Source organism: Lepisosteus platostomus, chromosome 15 (genome assembly GCF_059453375.1).
Source record: "Lepisosteus platostomus isolate fLepPlt1 chromosome 15, fLepPlt1.hap1, whole genome shotgun sequence".
NCBI classification, from domain to species: Eukaryota; Metazoa; Chordata; class Actinopteri; order Semionotiformes; family Lepisosteidae; genus Lepisosteus; species Lepisosteus platostomus.
Window position 1 is genome coordinate 27,700,067 of NC_142625.1, and position 18,113 is coordinate 27,718,179.

Here is an 18,113-nt window from a genome sequence, read left to right on the forward strand (position 1 = left end):
CCAACCACATTCCAGTCTGCTCTAAAAATAAATTTGCACAGAAACTGTTGACCACTTGAAGTAAATACGTTTGGTTCATGACATATGTGAACGCCTCATATCACATATTTAGACAACATCCATTAGTCTGAGCCAAGGGAAAAATACAACTTTTTTTCCACCCATGTTGCAACATAACTGGTATTCCTGAGAACATAAGAAAAGTTACAAATGTTAGGAGATCATCCAGCCCGTCTGTAGTTAGTAGTTAACTGAACCAAGGATCTGATCCAGCCGTTTCTTGAAAGAAACCAGAGTATTATCTTTGACCACATGGCTGGTTAGCTTGTTCAACACTCCCACAACCCTTTGGGCAAAGAAGTGACTCCTGTTCTTGAATTTTGTGTTTCACTGTTCAGTCAGAGGATATGTTGGGTTGAGTTTATTGATGTGTTTCACAATTTTGAATACTTATTTCAGGTCCTCCCATAGTGTGGTGTGTGCAATAACTGAACATTTCCCTAATTCTAAAAAGGGCGGCACTGGGATGCAGTGGTTAGCATTGTTTGAATTCTGGACTTGTGGTGCTATCTGCATGGAGTTTGTACGTTCTTCCCAGATTCATGTGGGATTCCTCTGGGTGGTCTGGTTTCCTTCCACAGTTCAAAAACATAGTGGTAGGTTAATGTGATTCTGGGTAAATTGGCACTAGAGGTCAGTGTGTGCACGTCTGTTTGTCTGCCCTTCCAATAGCTCCTGCACCCCCAAGACCTTGCATTTGAAGAAAATGGATGAATGGGTAATTCTATCAGGCTTGGTTTTTCTTTGCATATAAAGATTGTGAATTGAAGTTTATAGCAACTCCCTGGGGGCACTAACCCAGTGTGAATGAGATTTTGCCCTGCTTGTCAGGACGTGTGCTTCATAAAGTTTGAGCTGTGCTTTCTGCACATTCATCAAGCATTCTTTCTGCCATGTGCATTGAAGGAATTTGAACAATGAAAGTGCTGCATCCTCCATTTCAAATCAATAGATTGTTGGGGTCATGCATAATGTTATTTAAATAGAGTTCAGATACATAAATAGAGATCAGAGATCAGATTGTTTCATTGCTTGTGTAGTATCACTCATTGGGATAAAATACTCTGAGCCCAAGTAAAGTGATTTCATTAAACTGCCAGGTACTTTGCTAGATAATTGAGTTAAAATTACCAACATTAGTTCAATAAGACTTTGTATAAACATCCAATCAAAAAGACAAATGGAGTAAGAACAACAGAAGATGTGCCCATATCCAACTTGACTAATGCAGATTGTCTGGTTGTTATTACCATAATTTAAGTTAGTTTCATCATGAGAGACATTGCCCAGCAAATGAAATGTCTGTCTCAATGGTCAACAGCCAAAGTCCAAAGAAACCATGAAACTGGGTCTTTGAAGAACAGGGTCACCACACTGGCCTAGAACTGTCTTGTCTATCTTATCCACCCATGCAATTGTTTTCTGACAGCAGTTACTACAGCATGAAAAATTCCTGAAAGCAATAACCTGTCCATCAATAGAACAATCACAGCTCACAGTCTATATGAAACTGATCTCCTTGGAGGCCTTTGGAGAGCAACACGTTGACAACTAAAAGACAATATGATCATCTTCTGTGAGCCAGAGAACATCTGGAGCAGTGGCAGAAAAAAAGAGGTGGAGTGTTTTATACATGGATACTGTTGTGCTTTGACAGAAGATAATGTATGTAGAGATAATGTGATCTCTTGCTTTATTCAAGCAAACTGATGAGATGTTGCTTCATGTCATGAGCTGATGTGGAGGGGCATCCCCTTTAACACTAGAACACCTTTGGTATAGATTGAGAGCAGCCCTACTGTCCAGTCACATTTGATTTAGCCCTTTTCATTCCTGCATGCTAATCCACAAGAGTCCATTTTCTAGCAGGGCAGTGCAGGATCATACGATGCAGGACTACAATGACACAACTTCAAGAACACAACATTGTGGTCTTGCCGTGGCCAGCTTTCTCTTCTGAGCTGAGTCTAATACAACATCTCCAGTATAACATGCCAAATGACATTAATAACTCGCCAAGTTGACATTAATAAGAGACAACTACCACCAGCCCCCTCTCGCCAGCTGGAACGTGGGGAATGATCATCACATATCAGTTTTTGCATAGACTGATCAGGTCCGTGTGTAAACACTGGCAGAAATACAGCAGCGTTCACAGAGGTCTTATCCAATATTAACTTAAGTTATGGTTTCATATGGACAAAATGTTTCAAATTTCACACATTATTTTTGTTCATGGATTTTGTGATTGAGTTTGATATCTGATTAAAAAATTTGAATAAATCCATTAGACATAAGAAACATAATAATAATATTTGACATTATAATTTCATTTGTGCATCAATCAACAGAAATCTTTTCAAAACTTGTCTGGACCTCTACAACAAAGTTTTGTATCCTTCGAGAAAAGTTCTTCTAAACGAAGGATCCTTCTAAATGCAAAATTATTATTAAATTAAATAAATACCAGCAAGAGATAGTTGTTAAACCTGATGGGACAGTATTCAATATTCCATCTCCTTGTTGTTTATAATAATAATAATAATAATAATAAACTTTATTTTATATAGCGCCTTTAAAGGTGGCTTCTCAAAGCGCTTTACAGGATGACAATAACAATAAATAAGAAGACTACAACAATAAATAAGAAAAATTTCACAAGACAGGACACAATTATAATTACAGCAATACAACAATAACAATAGAGGAGACCGTGGAAGATGGTATTAAGAAGAGCAGAGGGGTGAAGAATGGAACCAGTTAAGTAAAGGCTTTTCTGAAAAGGAGGGTTTTGAGTCTGGATTTGAAGGAGTTTAGAGAAGGTGACTCTCTAATATCCTTGGGCAAGGAGTTCCAGAGCTTGGGGGCATAGCAGGAGAAGGCCCTGTCGCCCATACAATGTAGACGGGCTTGGGGGACAGTAAGGAGGGCAGAATTTGAAGAGCGGAGGTTGCGAGGTGGGGAGTAGGGCGATAAAAGTTCAGACAGGTATTGAGGTGCCAAGCCATGTAAAGCCTTGTAGGTGAGCATGAGGATTTTAAAGTCTACGCGGAATTTGACCGGAAGCCAGTGCAAGGACTCCAGGATAGGAGTAATGTGAACACTTGCACTAGATCTGGTCAGGATTCTGGCTGCTGAATTTTGGACATACTGCAGCTTGTTCAGAGTAGATTTAGATACCCCAGGGAGCAGAGCATTGCAGTAGTCAATTCGAGAGAATACAAATATGTTGATCAGCTTTTCAGCCACAGTTAATGATAGCATAGGGCGTAGTCTTGCGATATTTCTAAGGTGAAAAAAAGATGTTTTGACAGTATGCTGTACATGTGGGTCGAATGTTAAGCCAGAATGTTATAGATTGAAACTTAACATACTTAAGAGGAAACCTTGCATTACACTATTTTGCTTGTGTCTGTCTGTTAAAGAAATTGTGTGCAAGTCAGGAGCCATAAATGGTGCAATAAAATAGAATTTTATTATTACTATCTGTAATAAATTTGAGTCTGCTACTACAAAATCAGGTGCAATACTGGAACACTTAATGTAGCAATAGATGTAATTGACAAAGTTCAGAACTGACAGGAGTCCCAGTTCAAAGGTTCACACATGAACCAGATTAAGCAAGGCGCAGGCCTGGGGAGGTGAAGGTTTTGTGGCTGAGAGACTCTTATGCTCAAAAGACTTCAGTCTCTCGACTCAAGCGAGAGCGAAAAACCATGTGCAAACATAGCAGGGACTAGCTGAATCGATACTACCCAACACATACTTAGTGGTTTATTGTAAATTTCTGGTGTCTCTGTGCTTAAGAATAGTTTCTTACAGGTGTGTCCTTCTGTTTATTTGTTTTTTTTTCTGTCTGGTTGCCTGCCATTGTCTGGAGTCAGACTCTCACAGGGTGGCTGAAGGGTCTGACTTCCTGACTCCCACTCGAATCCCCTGACATCTCTCACTATCAGTCACCAACAGAATTGATTGCAAGAAATTTCTTTCATCCCAATTTAAACTAACCACTGTACAAGGAAATGGGAATATAATTGTGAATAGTATAATGCTAAGATTGCAAGAAAACCTAAACAAGGGATTAAAGTCAATTGCTCACTGTTCAAAACATTCCACTAGGCAAGTTCTGCCATTTGGACTTTGGAAGAATCCAGTACATCAGCAAGACAGAAATAAAAAATCTATTTTTCTCGTTTACACTTCTTATGACCTTTCCAGCACACAGGGTAAATTATTCCCGTAAAAGTGATCTCTGCTTCTTTATTTGATAATATGCAAAATCAGCCCTGTTCTGAACAATCAGCAGAACTGAGAAGCCTTTGAAGCCCGTTAACAAAGAACAGTTTGGTTGTGAATTATATAACTTACGAATTATTTTTAAGGACAGTTTAACCTTCTAAGGGAGTTAATGCTAATGTTGCTCCCTGGATGCTTGTAAACCCATTTGCTCTTTTTAATCTTTAACCTCCTTCTTGTGGCTCTTTTTTACTTCCCTATTGCCATTTTAATGATACAAATGACATAAACATAAACTTTGGAGGATTATTAGTCCATAGTTTTGCATTCATTGAACATGCTTTGTTTGCAGTTTGAGGGGACACTGTTGTCAAATAAACAACAATTCCTTAATCTAAGAAATAAAGTCACTGTAAGCAAATGTATGAAAAGTTTGCAAAATGTAAATTGACTAAAAAATACACGAATTAGTGATATGGTAAAATATTAAACTTAAACTTGAAATCTGAGCTCATTTCTCGGGGTCTCGGGGATTAAAGATGTCTTTCCCCAATAAGCCTTAGCTCCAGTGTATTGTAATACTTATGCTGGTTACCTGAATGATAAGTAATACTTGCTGGTCCCTCCTGCAGGTGAAAGTTCAGGGGCGTGGAGCAGGAAACGTGAATGCACTAGGTGTGAGGCCTGTGCGGAGACACGCAGCTTCTTCCGAGCTGAGGCGGAGGAGACTCGGTGCTCTGTGGCCGCTGCCGGTCCCGGGGGGGATGCAAATAAGAGGGAAAGCGGGAGTTATACTCGTCACCTCTCATGTCAGACAGTGCGCTTTCTACCCTTAAATGGGTTATTCATAATGATATACTGTATGTAAATACTTCTCTGTGTAAAATTACATCATTTACTGAAAGAAATACCGGCATATAAATTGTAACATTTCTCTTCATTTTTCTGCATTATGAAAAGCTGCAATTCAAGTATTTTTTAATACGGCATTTTTTACAATATACTTTGCAAGTGCTAGTCATATTTCCTGTACCACAAATAGCACTCCAGGGCACAAGAAGAACGTGGCACTATGGAAATAGGACGGTTCCCAGTAACAAAGCAATAGTTCATCATACTCACATGACTATTATACAAATACAGTTTGTTTGTTTCTAAACATCTTGCTTCGCTTTGCTAGGAAAGCAGATATACTGTAACAATTAAACAGCAGTGAGAAAGAATGTCCACTTTCTCATGAATTTCTCTGGAATCACCTGTTGACGGATCTATGCCGGGCTCTATGCCAGCAGCTCTGAGCGCGCTCCCGCGGGCTCCCGTGTGCGACTGAGGGCGGAGTCACTGCGCGTTCACGGCCCTGACAGGTGGATCCAGGTGAAAGAGGCGTGTCCCTCCCATCAGACGCGAACAACACACCATCCCCTCGGGAAAGCTGTCATTGCGAGGACTGGAGGTCGCAACGGCTGGATCACTTTCGGTAAGTAGGTGTGCTGTTCTATTCAATAATTCTGTTTTATTTTCATCGATACATTGGTCGGACTATAGCTAGTTTGCACAAAGATTTAGGCACCTCCAAGCTCACGAAGCCACTCTTTTCACAGACAAGATGATGAACTCAGAGGCTCTGCGGCCGAGCTCCTCCAACACAGGACGGAAGCCCTTGGGAAAGCTGTCGTCTCGGGTGGAAGACGTGAAAAACCCGTGGCGACAGGGCTCCCCTCTGGAGTTCAGCCACAATGAAGCCGCCAGGCTGGCCACAGACGCCCTGCTAGAGTCCGGAGAGACGGAGTACAGGCGAGTTCTGTCGGAGGAGAGAGAAGTGTCTTTCCTGTCGCCGCTGGAGATCAAGTATATCACGGAGACCGCAGCCAAGAACATCAGCTCAGACAACAGCAACGCCAATGGCTCTGACAGGGACTCCCTCCTGGAAGGAGACGCGGTGTCAATGCTCACCTCCGGGACCTATTTCCCCATGATGTCCGATGAAGAGCCTCCTGCCCTGGAACTGGGCTGGCCCGAAATGCAGACCCGCCACGGCCCTTCAGAGACCCAGGTCTACTTCCAGAGAGACAGATCGCACAACTTGAAAGATCATATTCGTTCCCTTATTAGCAAAGCCAAAACGGTAAGGAAGGAACAGGTCTTGATTTATGCCCAGCTACTGTACATATCCAGATTTAATCGAACCCCGAACAGGCAGGAATATAAACGTACTCAACAGGCAGAAGAGTTTCATGATATGTATTTGAAAACATTGATTTTAAAGTAGACGCAACAGTTTCTTAACCACTAATTTTTAGGAATATATGTATTTTTTAATCTTGTATATTTTCTGTCTATCTATGAACTATAATGTAACTTCAACAAATTTGATAGGCCGCAAGTGAGAAAATGACAAATGGCATCTGTCCTTGCCGGTATAACAAGCTCGATAGCTGACGCGAAAGGGCGTCCGAGTCGTGTTCTCTGTGGATCGATTCTGAGGACCAGATGCTCCGGAGATCGCGGTTACACTCGTGGGGTCGTGGGATCCCCACACGCTGACACGCCTCGTGTCAAGAAAAAACACGTGTTTTACCTCATGTGATACATAATTGCAGTCCTCTATACTTTACCGTTTTTATAGTTATCTTTTTTTTTGCAAATAACAAATGAAACCTTTTAATACAAACTTCTGTGTTTTGCTATGAATGAAATGTCAGCACTTGTTGAAATGCTGTAGTGCATGCTGTACAGTTTTTTTTCGATGTTCACCAGGCACTGAAATCATTTCAAAATTTCAAATGAAATGTCTAAATAATGCTTTTCAAAAACAAGTTTATGAACACTGCAAACTGTAGTTCTTGTATTAATATAATGTAAAATATCCTTCACAGATTTTTTTTTCCCCAGACTCAGTAGGACTCAATCTGATTTTTGAGATTACATTTAGCAGTGTTCAGGGTCAGATTTCTACACCTTCTGAACCAAATGTTTCTTTTTGAGTTCTGGTGGAGTCTGGTGGATTGACTTGGGCAGTAGCCACTGACATGAAAAAGATGTCTGTACTGGTATAAAGTGACTCAGCATTTAAACAATAGATGTGAGACAGAGAACCAACAAACTTTTATGTGGGGTGTGTTTGTTATAATGTGCTTTGAGTTAATATTTATTTAATATACAGTGTCTAATGCATTCCTGTCCAAAATTTCAGTGGGTGGTATGATTTATTTTTCTGCCTCTCCTTGTGAAGACTAGGGAAACATACAGTATGTATGCATCTTTATTTCTGTTCCAGGTGATTGCATTAGTGATGGATCTCTTCACCGATGTCGACTTGTTCTGTGACTTAATGGAAGCCTCCAACAAGCGCAAGGTTCCAGTGTACATTCTGCTGGACGAGAGGAACCTGCAGTATTTCATTAATATGTGCCAGGCTCTGGACGTCCGCAACACACACCTCGGTGTAAGCATGCGACCGAACTAAAGCATGGAAAATTCATTCCAAGAGCAAAGAGGAAAATAAGACAACTGTCATTCAAGTAGTTCTTTACATGTCCCTGTAAAATATTTGTTCACCTAATTACTTTGCAAATTCCTGTTTTTATCCAGGTGCCATCTCATTTAAAGCAAGGTCTGGTGACATTCATTTGTCATCCTTTATAAAGTGGTTTAGGATTTATACTTTTTAATGATTTAAACAACAATCATTTTTGACACTTAATACTAAACTCCATACAGAACACAATATAGAAAATTCTCATGTGACATCACTGCTGCAAGTGAGGCACTTAAAAGTACTAAAGAAACTAGTGTAGTTAAATATTGGCTACATTTTGAAAGATAAGATCCTTTTTACAATTTTTAATAAAAAGTAATAGTTATTTTCCATTATGATACAACTACATAATTCTCCCAGAAAGAGTTGGGAACTCAAGATAAATATTAAACCACAAAAAAGTATTCAGGCTGTACTTCTCACTCCTGGTCAACTATGCTGTGCATATATATAGATTGTTATCATCTATGAGGTCTGGCATATTGGATATGAATTCTGAAAAAAAATAATGGTTACACATTCTCACGTGTCTGAAACAATGTTTGTATTTTTCCTATGGTCATATTTGTAATTAAGTGACTATTTGAGGAGATAAAACATCAAACTGATTTGAAAGATGTCATACGTTTCAAGTTAGCAATTAACTGGTTAAAAAAACTGTGTGATATTCATTATGATTATATGATGAGCATATTTTTTGTTTTTTAAATGGGATTTTCTCAATTTTTTCAGAACATGAGAATCCGTAGTGTGTGCGGAGATACATACTGCACTAAGTCTGGGAAGAAGTTCACTGGGCAGGTCCAGGAGAAGTTTTTAATTATAGATTGCGAAGAAGTGATTGCTGGTTCTTACAGGTAAGAGACATACCTTATAGGACTGTTAAAATGAACGTCTTATGCTTGTTTTCTGACAGATAATCCCTGTTGGTTTCAGTTACTTTGTTATTTTTTTATCGAGATCTTTCCTTTGAGCAACTTATCAGGAATGTCACTTTTCCGTCTGTGAGAAATTGGCAAATTCAGACATTTTTGTGTGTCAGAATCTGAAAGACTACTAGAGTACATTTGTAGAATCAAGCTTAAATTTTGTAATGAACTTTTCTTGGTATTTCCAAAGTCTTAACAAGAAATATGAACTTATTTTTCCTGTGCTGTCATACTTACAGTGGCTTACATCAGTTCAGGACTGATTTTAAAACCATATTTTAGCATGTAAGCCTTATGACAGGCCATACAATACAAGTCTGCTAACTGAAGAGCACTGCCTTAAAGATCCTAATGTGGAATGATTTATCCCCATGACAAAGGATCTCCCTGTTGTTATTTTTAAAGAGTAAAAAATACTTTAATGACCTAGCATTTCTATTGTTGCTCCCATAATACTTGTGGGTTTTGTTATATATTGTTTACACACGTATTACTTTCAGTATCTTTTAACTTCCACTTTTTCCTCTTTTACAATCATTATTTGTATTTTCTGTGTTTTTTATCTTTTTTTTCCAGTCCTTTAAGGTGATCTTTTTTGAATATGTGAAAATATAGTTTTGTCTACTATGCTCCAACACTGAGGGGCAGAGCTATTTAAATAAAGGATATCTAACTTGGTTCACGGAGGTCCTGGAGTTTTTAAACTTTGGCCCAATCTGAGTTGTCAATTAAACAATTGATCTAATTACTTCTTAAATTTATTACAAGATTTTTCTATATGTTAAGGTCTTTTACAGTTAATAACCCAAAACAATGTCACTTAATTAAAATAAGTTTAGTTTAAAACAATTATGAGCTGGGTTAAATGTATTTCAGTTATGAAGTAAATAATTAGACCAACTATGTATCTAAGAATTCTGCTGAAACAAAAAGCAGATGACACCAGGCCCTCCAGGAATTGAATTTGACATTCCTGATCCAAAGAGATGCTTATAGAGACAATCATAACAGCCAAGAACTGCTGCTTTTCCTTAATAGGGGTCATCAGAGTGATATAGCTAACTTTGACCGGTGATAAAGATTAATAAATGTGTCATAGAAGGAACATCTTTCAAGATAAAAGTGAAAAGGGCTAATTAATATTAATATGTCTAATTCAGTGATTGCATGATCTTGAAAGGCAACATAGTTTTAAGATTAAAACTTCAAAAAATACTGATTTCTTACCTTTCAAGTCAAGTTAAAACTATTATTATTATTATTATTATTATTATTATTATTATTATTATTATTATTATTTGTAGCTCTAAAGAAATATCTAGCACCAACCATGTTATCTCTCCTTAGTTGAGTTTTTCTCCATAGTCAGTATTCATTTTACACTACACTGTGTGTGTTGCTCCTCTTTGGAATTGCTGTTATGTGTAGTAAGATGATTTTGCAGTATTTACAGTACAGTATGTGACTGGGTTACGTAGGGGCTGAGCTGAGCTTCAGAACAAATGCAGTTTCCAGGCACTGGCCTTCAAAGCTTCAAGGGCTGAGCAGTGTAACTCAGCAGCGTCTTTGTTTTGGCCCCTAGAGTGTACTACTCCAAGTTTAATCAAACTGAACGCAAGACAGCTGTTTTTTTCTGAACTTTGTTTTGTTTCAGGGAGGGGATGAATGAAGTGGCTGTGGTTTTACCTTCAGTGTGATTGTGCAAACATTCTTGTGTGCTCTGGGCAGGGAAGGCTGGTTTGTGCATGTAAGCGATATAGCACATGCATGTTAAAGATGTGCCTGTCACACAGACATGTTTTGCTTGACTTGAGATCCACATAGTCATTTGTAATGAAATTGCCAAAGGCATTTTCAGTAACCCCAAAATACAAGCAAAACCTGTTTGTAGTGTTTGGTTTTGACATTCATGATCAAGCTAGAAAAAATGTGGAACAGTGCACAGGGAAGTTGCTAACACCATAGTAACTGTAAAGGTTCATACTGTTGTATGAATGATTAAAGCATTGGAAACAAAAGTGAAAGATGAACAAAAAATAATATTCTTACTATTTCACATTATTATTTCAAGTTGGTTATCTTTACATGGAGAGTAAACCTGTCTCCATAAAACACTTGGAATTAATTTTCTTAAGTACTTATGGAGACTAAGTTGAGCATTGGCATACAGTGTATATATCTTCAACTGTTTTGGGCAACAGCCTTGAACTAATTAGAGTATTCTACATGGAAGAGGAGAAGGTGGTAGTAGGTGCGGTTTTCAGAGGCAGGAGGTAGTCTGTACTGTATTATCCCAGACATTACAGCACTTGAAAAAATTAAGAGAGCAACTGGGTAGAGGGACTGATCCTTAAATGTCCTTATGCACCCAATTCTTTACAAGGAAAAGTGTCCCAGAGATAATCTATTCCTGGAATAGTAATACAGTAATTCTGTAACTCACTCTCCCTAATAGGGAGCCTTTTTATGATGCTGGTTAGTAATAAAAGCATATGTGCTTAATCTACTTAATGGATTGTATTTTTTTTTAATTGTAATTATTATCTCAGAAACCATGCACTTTGTGGTGAAGGTTGTGACCAGTGATTGATCAAACAGGAACAAAATGACAAGGCAACTATCTGTTTTACAAGATGGACTTGTTACAAATGTAACACAATGTAGGATACAGTTGTTTACAGCTTTGGCAAATAGCAAATACAAGTTATTGTTCTACTTTTGAGCTTGATTTGTGCTGTGTTTTAAAGGGATTTTCCCTCAGCTACCAAGAACTGGAAAATGTACATGCAGGTAAGGAAAATGGGTGATGTGACTCAGGTTCAGTATTCAAATGAAATTCAAAGTTGTCTTGGTCACCTGAGAGATGTTCACTGAGTTGATTTGAGAATTGGGATTCATAGCATGCCCGAAGCAAACCTAAGAACGTTTCATGGTTTTTGAGACAATTGGTCGGTGTAGACATTATAGACTATACACATTGCAAGTATTCAGACTGTCACCTTTTTTTATAAATCTGCAAATATGCTTTATAACAAAATTGGAATGTTACTGATGATCAGTGAAAAGAAAAGTAAAAATTCAAAATCAAACATGCAACACAATTATAGGTGTCTGGAATTACATGCTGTGTGAGTACGTTAATACTTTTTCAAAATGGGAGGTTCACTCAGTGTTGCAGAACAGATTTAATGTACTTTCAGTGACTGCATTATGTGATTTTCAATAACAATAATATATTACTTTGCAAAGCTGTGCAGGAATCCTCATAATTTTATTGATAATTGTTCTGTGGCTGTGCTAGTGTAGAATGTTTCTGTGTGTTGGACATGGCGGGTTTTTGTATTATTGACATATCAGGCCATAAGTAAATCAATAAGACTTTTGTGTGGGTAATTTAAAAGGTTTAGTATGTATTGTGCTCTGTTTTCAAATTACATAATTTTACCTTGTAATATTCTATAGTATATATTATCAAATAATTTCTTTAATAAATAATAATTAACTTGATTTGGGTGTTGGATCTTGATTTGAAACGTGTTAAGGAAAGGTGACTCTCTAATGTCCTTGGGGATAGGCATGGCAGGAGAAAGCCCTATCTCCCATACTATGTAGATGGGCTTGTGGGACAGACAGGAGACCAGAATTGGATGATCAAAGTTTCTGAGGTGGGAAGTAGGATGAAAGTAAGACAGATACTGAAATGCCAAGTTGGTGTAGAGTCTTATAGGTGAGCATGAGGATTGTGAAGTCGACACGAAACCTGATAAGAAGCCAATGCATAGACTCCAGGATAGGAGTAATGTGATCGCTTATACAAGACCTGGTCAGGCTGCTGAATTCTGGACATACTGAACTGTTCAATGTTGATTTATATACTGCAGCATGTAGGCCATTACAGAAATCAATTAAAGAGAAGATCAAAGTGTTGACCAGCTTTTCAGCAACAGTTGAAGAAGAAGGATGTTTTTACAATATATTGCACATGTCAAATGTCAAGCCTGGATCCACTATCACCCCAAAGTTTTTCAATTTAAATTCAAGTACAGTTCCAATCACAGATAGGATTATGGCATTGGGTTTTCTTAGTTGATGGGAGGTGCCAAGAAGCATGATTTCAGTCTTGTTGCTGCTTACATGAAGGAAATTGTGAGTCATACATACAGTGTCTACGTCAGAGATGCAATTAGAGCGGAGAAAGCCACTTCAGTATCGGGTTTAGTACGGATGTAGATTTGAGTATCATTAGCATTGAAATGATTATTTAGACCATATGATCTTAATAGCTGACCAAGTGGGAATATGTAAATAATGAAAATAGCAGGGGGTCCGATATCAACTCCTGAGGCACACCAGTGTTAATTAATCCAACTTCAGAACTGAAATTACCAAAAGAGACAATGCAACTAGTCAGTATACCATGGAGCAAAGGAAGTAAAGGAGATGGTTCCTGTGGCATAATTGTTTTAGCACTGTTTGTCCCTCTGCTTTTTCTTTCCTGCTGTAGACTGCTCTCATTTAGTCTGTGTCCTCCTGATATTGCTACAATGGACTGACTTCACTCATCTGCTCCTCACTGTTTTAGCTTCACATGGCTGTCAGCACAAGTCCACAGCAACATGGTACTGCACTTCTCTGGCAGGATAGCCGAGCTGTTTGACCATGAGTTCCGTTGCCTCTATGCTGACTCCGAGATCATTGACTGCTTCCATAATCCGGATGAGGAAGGCCTGCCCAGGTATTGTTCTGGGTTATCGCCTGCTAACTGGGAGATGAACATCAGGCAGGAGAAACCGCAGCAGTTGGAGAGGGTATCCTCTGAGAACTCCAGCAGTCTGTCTGGCAACAGTTTCGATAGTATCAAGAAAGCCCCAGGCATGCCCATCCCCACTTACAAAGTCAACCATGAGAAGAAAGAGCCCAACAGTGGCTACTTGAGTCCTGAGAGGAGAGGTCAGAACCTAGTACCGTACAATCAGAACAGCCAGGGCAGGAGAGGCTCTGCCAATGGCCTTGGCCTCACTGGAGAGCGCTCTGGGCCTGGCCATTCCCCTGGAATAGAGTGGTCCAAAGCTGGACCTGATCACCTGGGCAGAAACATGGGTGGGTTGTCTTCAAAGATTCATGGTCTGGGTCTGTACGAACCAAAGCAAAACATCCCTCAGAATGCAGCTAAGAGCCCCCCTCCACATGATCCACACCCTACAGGCAAGCAGAAGACCATCACTGCTCCTATTCTCAGTAAAATCTCAGATTTCTTCATTTCTTCTGCAAAGGACAGAGAAACCTTTGCGTTTAGAAAGTCCCCCCCCCACAGCATGGCCTTTGGCGGGCCAGACCTTTCCCAGATGGAGCCAGAGTGCAAGCCCCCGTTCCCCCCTGTGCCCCCTGCTGTTGAGGCGCTGCCTGCGGAGAGGCAGCCCCGGCTGAGCCGCCACGATGAGAAGAGAATGACGCTGGGGCACAGCAAGCTGGACCTTGTCAACCAGTACAACAAGATGAAGTCAAAGCAGGTCTACAGCAGGTTTGAGCTCGTGAAGAACAGCAACAACTGAACACCAGTGAGATGTTTTCCACAGAGCTGTGCTGGTGCTTAAATAGTGTCCTTGCACATCCCGTACCTTATTTGTCGCTATTGTCAACCATTAACAAAGTTGCATTCCCTCCTTTGGTTAGGGCACTGTGGCTGTGCATACCAAAATGGCACTTTAATCTCTAAATCTAAATTAAAATTTAGAGAAGTGTGACTGTTTCTTACAATTTTTTATACACCTTATACTTATTTGAAGCTGTGCACCTTACCACTGTGATTGGTAAGAATAGAAACAGAGGTTTATATAAAGAGCTCACTGTATCATCAGTGTCCCTCATAGATATAACAGAGGTCATGTGGCTTCTTTAAACGTAGCAAAGCCTTAATTCATGGTCTGATGGCTGCGGAAGTGGCAAACTGGTACCTTTAAACAGTGAACTAATATAAAGCTTTACTGATGTGGAAAAGGTCAATTTTCCACAATTTCCAAAGGAAGCATTGTTTCCTGAAAGGAGATGGTGCTGAAATCTGTACAGCATATTTATACTTTTTTAATGGTAAAAAGCCTGTACAGTTATTTTGTACTATATGATGTTTAACTGGTATCATAATTTTTAATAAACTTAAACTGTGAGCATGACAAACCTGTATTTTCAGTTCTGTTTGGGCAAGTTCTCTCTTTAAAATGTTTGGTATTATCTGAACTTGGTATTTTTTAAGAAAAGGAACATCTTTAAATGTGGTGTCTTCCAAAACGAGTTTTTAATGAGTATTGATTGTTGTATTTATTGTTTTGTATGTAAAGAAATATTCATTTAAATACATTTTTAACAAAATAATTGTAAGGCACTTCTTTTAAAAATACACATTTGTAAACCTGGGTCAGCATGAAAGGCAAAAAAGATTTACCTCTACTAGTCCTAGTAAGAAATGCATCACAGTATAAATGTTTACTGTAACATACTGTACACTACTGTAAATCTGCAGTGTAGAACACAGTGTAATTTGCTACTTGGCTTTACTATATTTGTTCTTCATTGTGGTATAAAGTGAAGTGTCTACAGGAACAGTGCTCTTTCATGATGTTTTAATGGTGTTTTTGGTGCAAAATTGTCAATTTACAGAACCCAGGAGGGAAGAGACAGTAATTCTGTAGAAATATCTGAGTTGAAAAATTGACTTCAGGCTCCCTGAAACGTAGAGGGTTCAGTGACGTACAGAAGTTTTGCTGCACTTGGGCCCTGTGGTGTCACTAACTGCTGTCCAGCTGCTCATATACAGTACATTGGAGCTTACAGCCGCACTTTGTCGTTCATACATTCTTCACATTTCACTGGGAGCGTTTATTGGGCTGCTGTAAATATTCATACTTTGAGAGACAACAACACATAATGTAATCCTGGGTAGTAGGACAATTTTTCTGGAATGTATGGTTGGTGTCATTCCCAGTTTTTTTACTGGAAAATAGTTATTTTCTAGCTGAGCTCCATTGTGGTGGAGCTGGTGGTTTACGATTCAGTCTTTCCATTACAATGTGAATTTTCTACAAACGCATTGAGCAATGTACATAAAAATGGGTTGATGTGATGTTTTGTTTACTTTTAGTTTTTATTTACATTTTTCAAATAAATGTTCTTATGTGCAGGATGCAGGATTTATTTGACAGTGTTACAAAAATGTCAGTAGATTGTATTGTTTAAGGCCGATAGTTATACAAAAGTAAATTCAGTTGTCTTGAGTAACAAATTCAACAAAGGCCTGTAATTTTATGTATTATAGGGTTCCTGTAAATTTAAAAGTCCTGAAGTATGATTGATTCTGTCTTGATTAAGGGTAGAAGTAGCTAAACTGGAAAAAAAAACAGGACATACTGTCTTGTTCTTTCAGTTGCAGTTAAAAATACACCTAGATTGTAACAATGTAAAAAAATAAAGTTTGTTGTAAGAATTTGACTTCTGTTTTATTTTATTTTCATTGCAAACCGTTTTGCATTGAAGTATAAATGCTGTAATACGAATAGATTTCAGAACAAATAAGAGATTAGGGACTGACTATGGTTCCTGTGTGCAAAAACAAATGAGATTGACCTCAAGTCCTCCTTACAGTCTTCTTAGCTGTATTTAAAATATTCAAATATTCCGGTTTATCTGAAAGTCACCTTTTAACAATGCATTGTTATTGGATAAATTTTGTTTCATTTTTGAAGTTTAAGATTCCTCATTGTTTCAACACCTGCAATGCCCAAAACTACTCATTGAAGTTGGTTTCAATCACAAATTCTCTTTGGTTCTGTCTTATTCTAGAGGTAACCTTCTGAGCAAATAACCACCCTGGTAAAACCTGTAATGGTCCTTAATCCTAAACAAGATGTGGAACCGGTGGTTACAGCAGAAATAGTGTCAAAAGAAACTCCTGACAAGGGCTATCCTCTTCTTTATTCCTGTTGTTCACTACTAACCGTCTAGAAATGTTTTTAGATCTTGACTGAGACCATACATCAGCAGTTTGCCTGCTGTTTGTTCAGCCCTCCAGATGTCTTTGTTGTGTGTCGAGACATTAGACTGTCTTTTGGCTATGCTAAAAGCCTGTCCCAGTGCATTCCACTGTGGCTGTGCATAGGTGGCCTGGCTTTTATAGTAGATGGAAAAATTGGAAAAAATGTAAGCTGGTTCAATTGTAGTGTAAATACTGTATGTAAATACATTATGAGCTGAAAAAAAATAGATTTGTGAATAAGATCAGGCCATAATCATTCTTTAACAGAGTGTTTGCTGATAGAAAACAAATGGATAGTCTCAGGCTACAAATCAAAATGAATCCCCTAACAGCTAATGAGAACCTCAGCATACATAACACTCATGTTCTCTTCAGAGAACATGTTAGGGCTGTAAAGATTAAAGATCTCTCCAAGCCCATTGTTTCCCATTTCACCTCTGACAGCCATGATCACACTAATCTCTCCATTTGTGTTCTCAAAGACGGTTTTATGAACTCATACATCAGAAAGACTACAGAAACCAAAATTATCCTGCAGCTAGGATCACACCTTCCCCCTTCTCTTAACAAGAGACTACTTTTCTTCTAAATTTTCTCCATTCATTGGAGGTTTCATTTCACACCTCTCTCCACCTATTCTGACTTCACACCTCTCTGTCTGTCCCCTGCTCCCACCTCTCACTCCTCCTCTCTCCCACCCTTTGTTCTCCAGCTACATTACCTTTGCTGACTGCCTTGTCTTTTTCACACCTGAAGAAGGCTACACAAGCCGTTACTTGTTCCTTTGAATACATAACACTCACCAACATCCACACACGGACGTGCACAACATGCGGCCCCACACAGACGCACGCTGCATACATGCACACACGGACATGCACTACGTACATGCACACACGGACGCGCGCTGCATACGTCCACACACGGACGCACACTACGTACATGCACACACGGACACACACCACGTACGTGGTACCACACACATGGACTCGCAATGCATCGATTACTGCTTTAATTGCAACCAGTTGCCTACACACAGATATAGAATGAGCTGCTGTACTAGTACAGACAGTACTCTATGGGGAATGCATTGTGGGAGTGCTGGTTGTAATGTATTTTTATCTTAGCCGGATGATACTAATGGCATAAACAGCACATTTGCCTTGACTGAATAGTTTATTTTGGAAAGACTAACTTCAGTTTTTCTGAGTAAAACTATGCTGTTCCCTTTTTCATAAAGAAGGGGAGAAATTCCAAACACACCCAGTTCAGTATTGGCGAACAGTTTCTATAAAAAACTAAAGAGCTGAATTAATTGTAGCTG

The 18,113-nt window shown here is 38.9% G+C and overlaps 1 protein-coding gene across 1 annotated transcript; it reads left to right on the forward strand.

Annotated features, from left to right (window-relative positions):
* The first annotated feature begins 3,433 nt into the window (after positions 1-3,433).
* sack1c (scaffolding CK1 anchoring protein C) lies at positions 3,434-16,240 on the forward strand. The gene is made up of 5 exons (XM_088608015.1): positions 3,434-5,773; positions 5,898-6,421; positions 7,574-7,741; positions 8,567-8,691; positions 13,346-16,240. Exons 2-5 carry the CDS (start codon positions 5,903-5,905, stop codon positions 14,313-14,315), a joined length of 1,782 nt encoding a protein of 593 aa, XP_088464141.1. The 5' UTR covers positions 3,434-5,773; positions 5,898-5,902; the 3' UTR covers positions 14,316-16,240.
* The last annotated feature ends 1,873 nt before the right edge of the window (positions 16,241-18,113 follow it).

Excerpts from the sequence above, each read along its gene's own strand:
- sack1c (XM_088608015.1), top strand. The coding sequence starts at position 5,903 with ATGATGAACTCAGAGGCTCTGCGGCCGAGCTCCTCCAACACAGGACGG. Across the intron at positions 7,742-8,566 it reads TCCGCAACACACACCTCGGT|AACATGAGAATCCGTAGTGT; the intron begins GTAAGCATGCGA and ends CAATTTTTTCAG. Across the intron at positions 8,692-13,345 it reads GTGATTGCTGGTTCTTACAG|CTTCACATGGCTGTCAGCAC; the intron begins GTAAGAGACATA and ends TCACTGTTTTAG.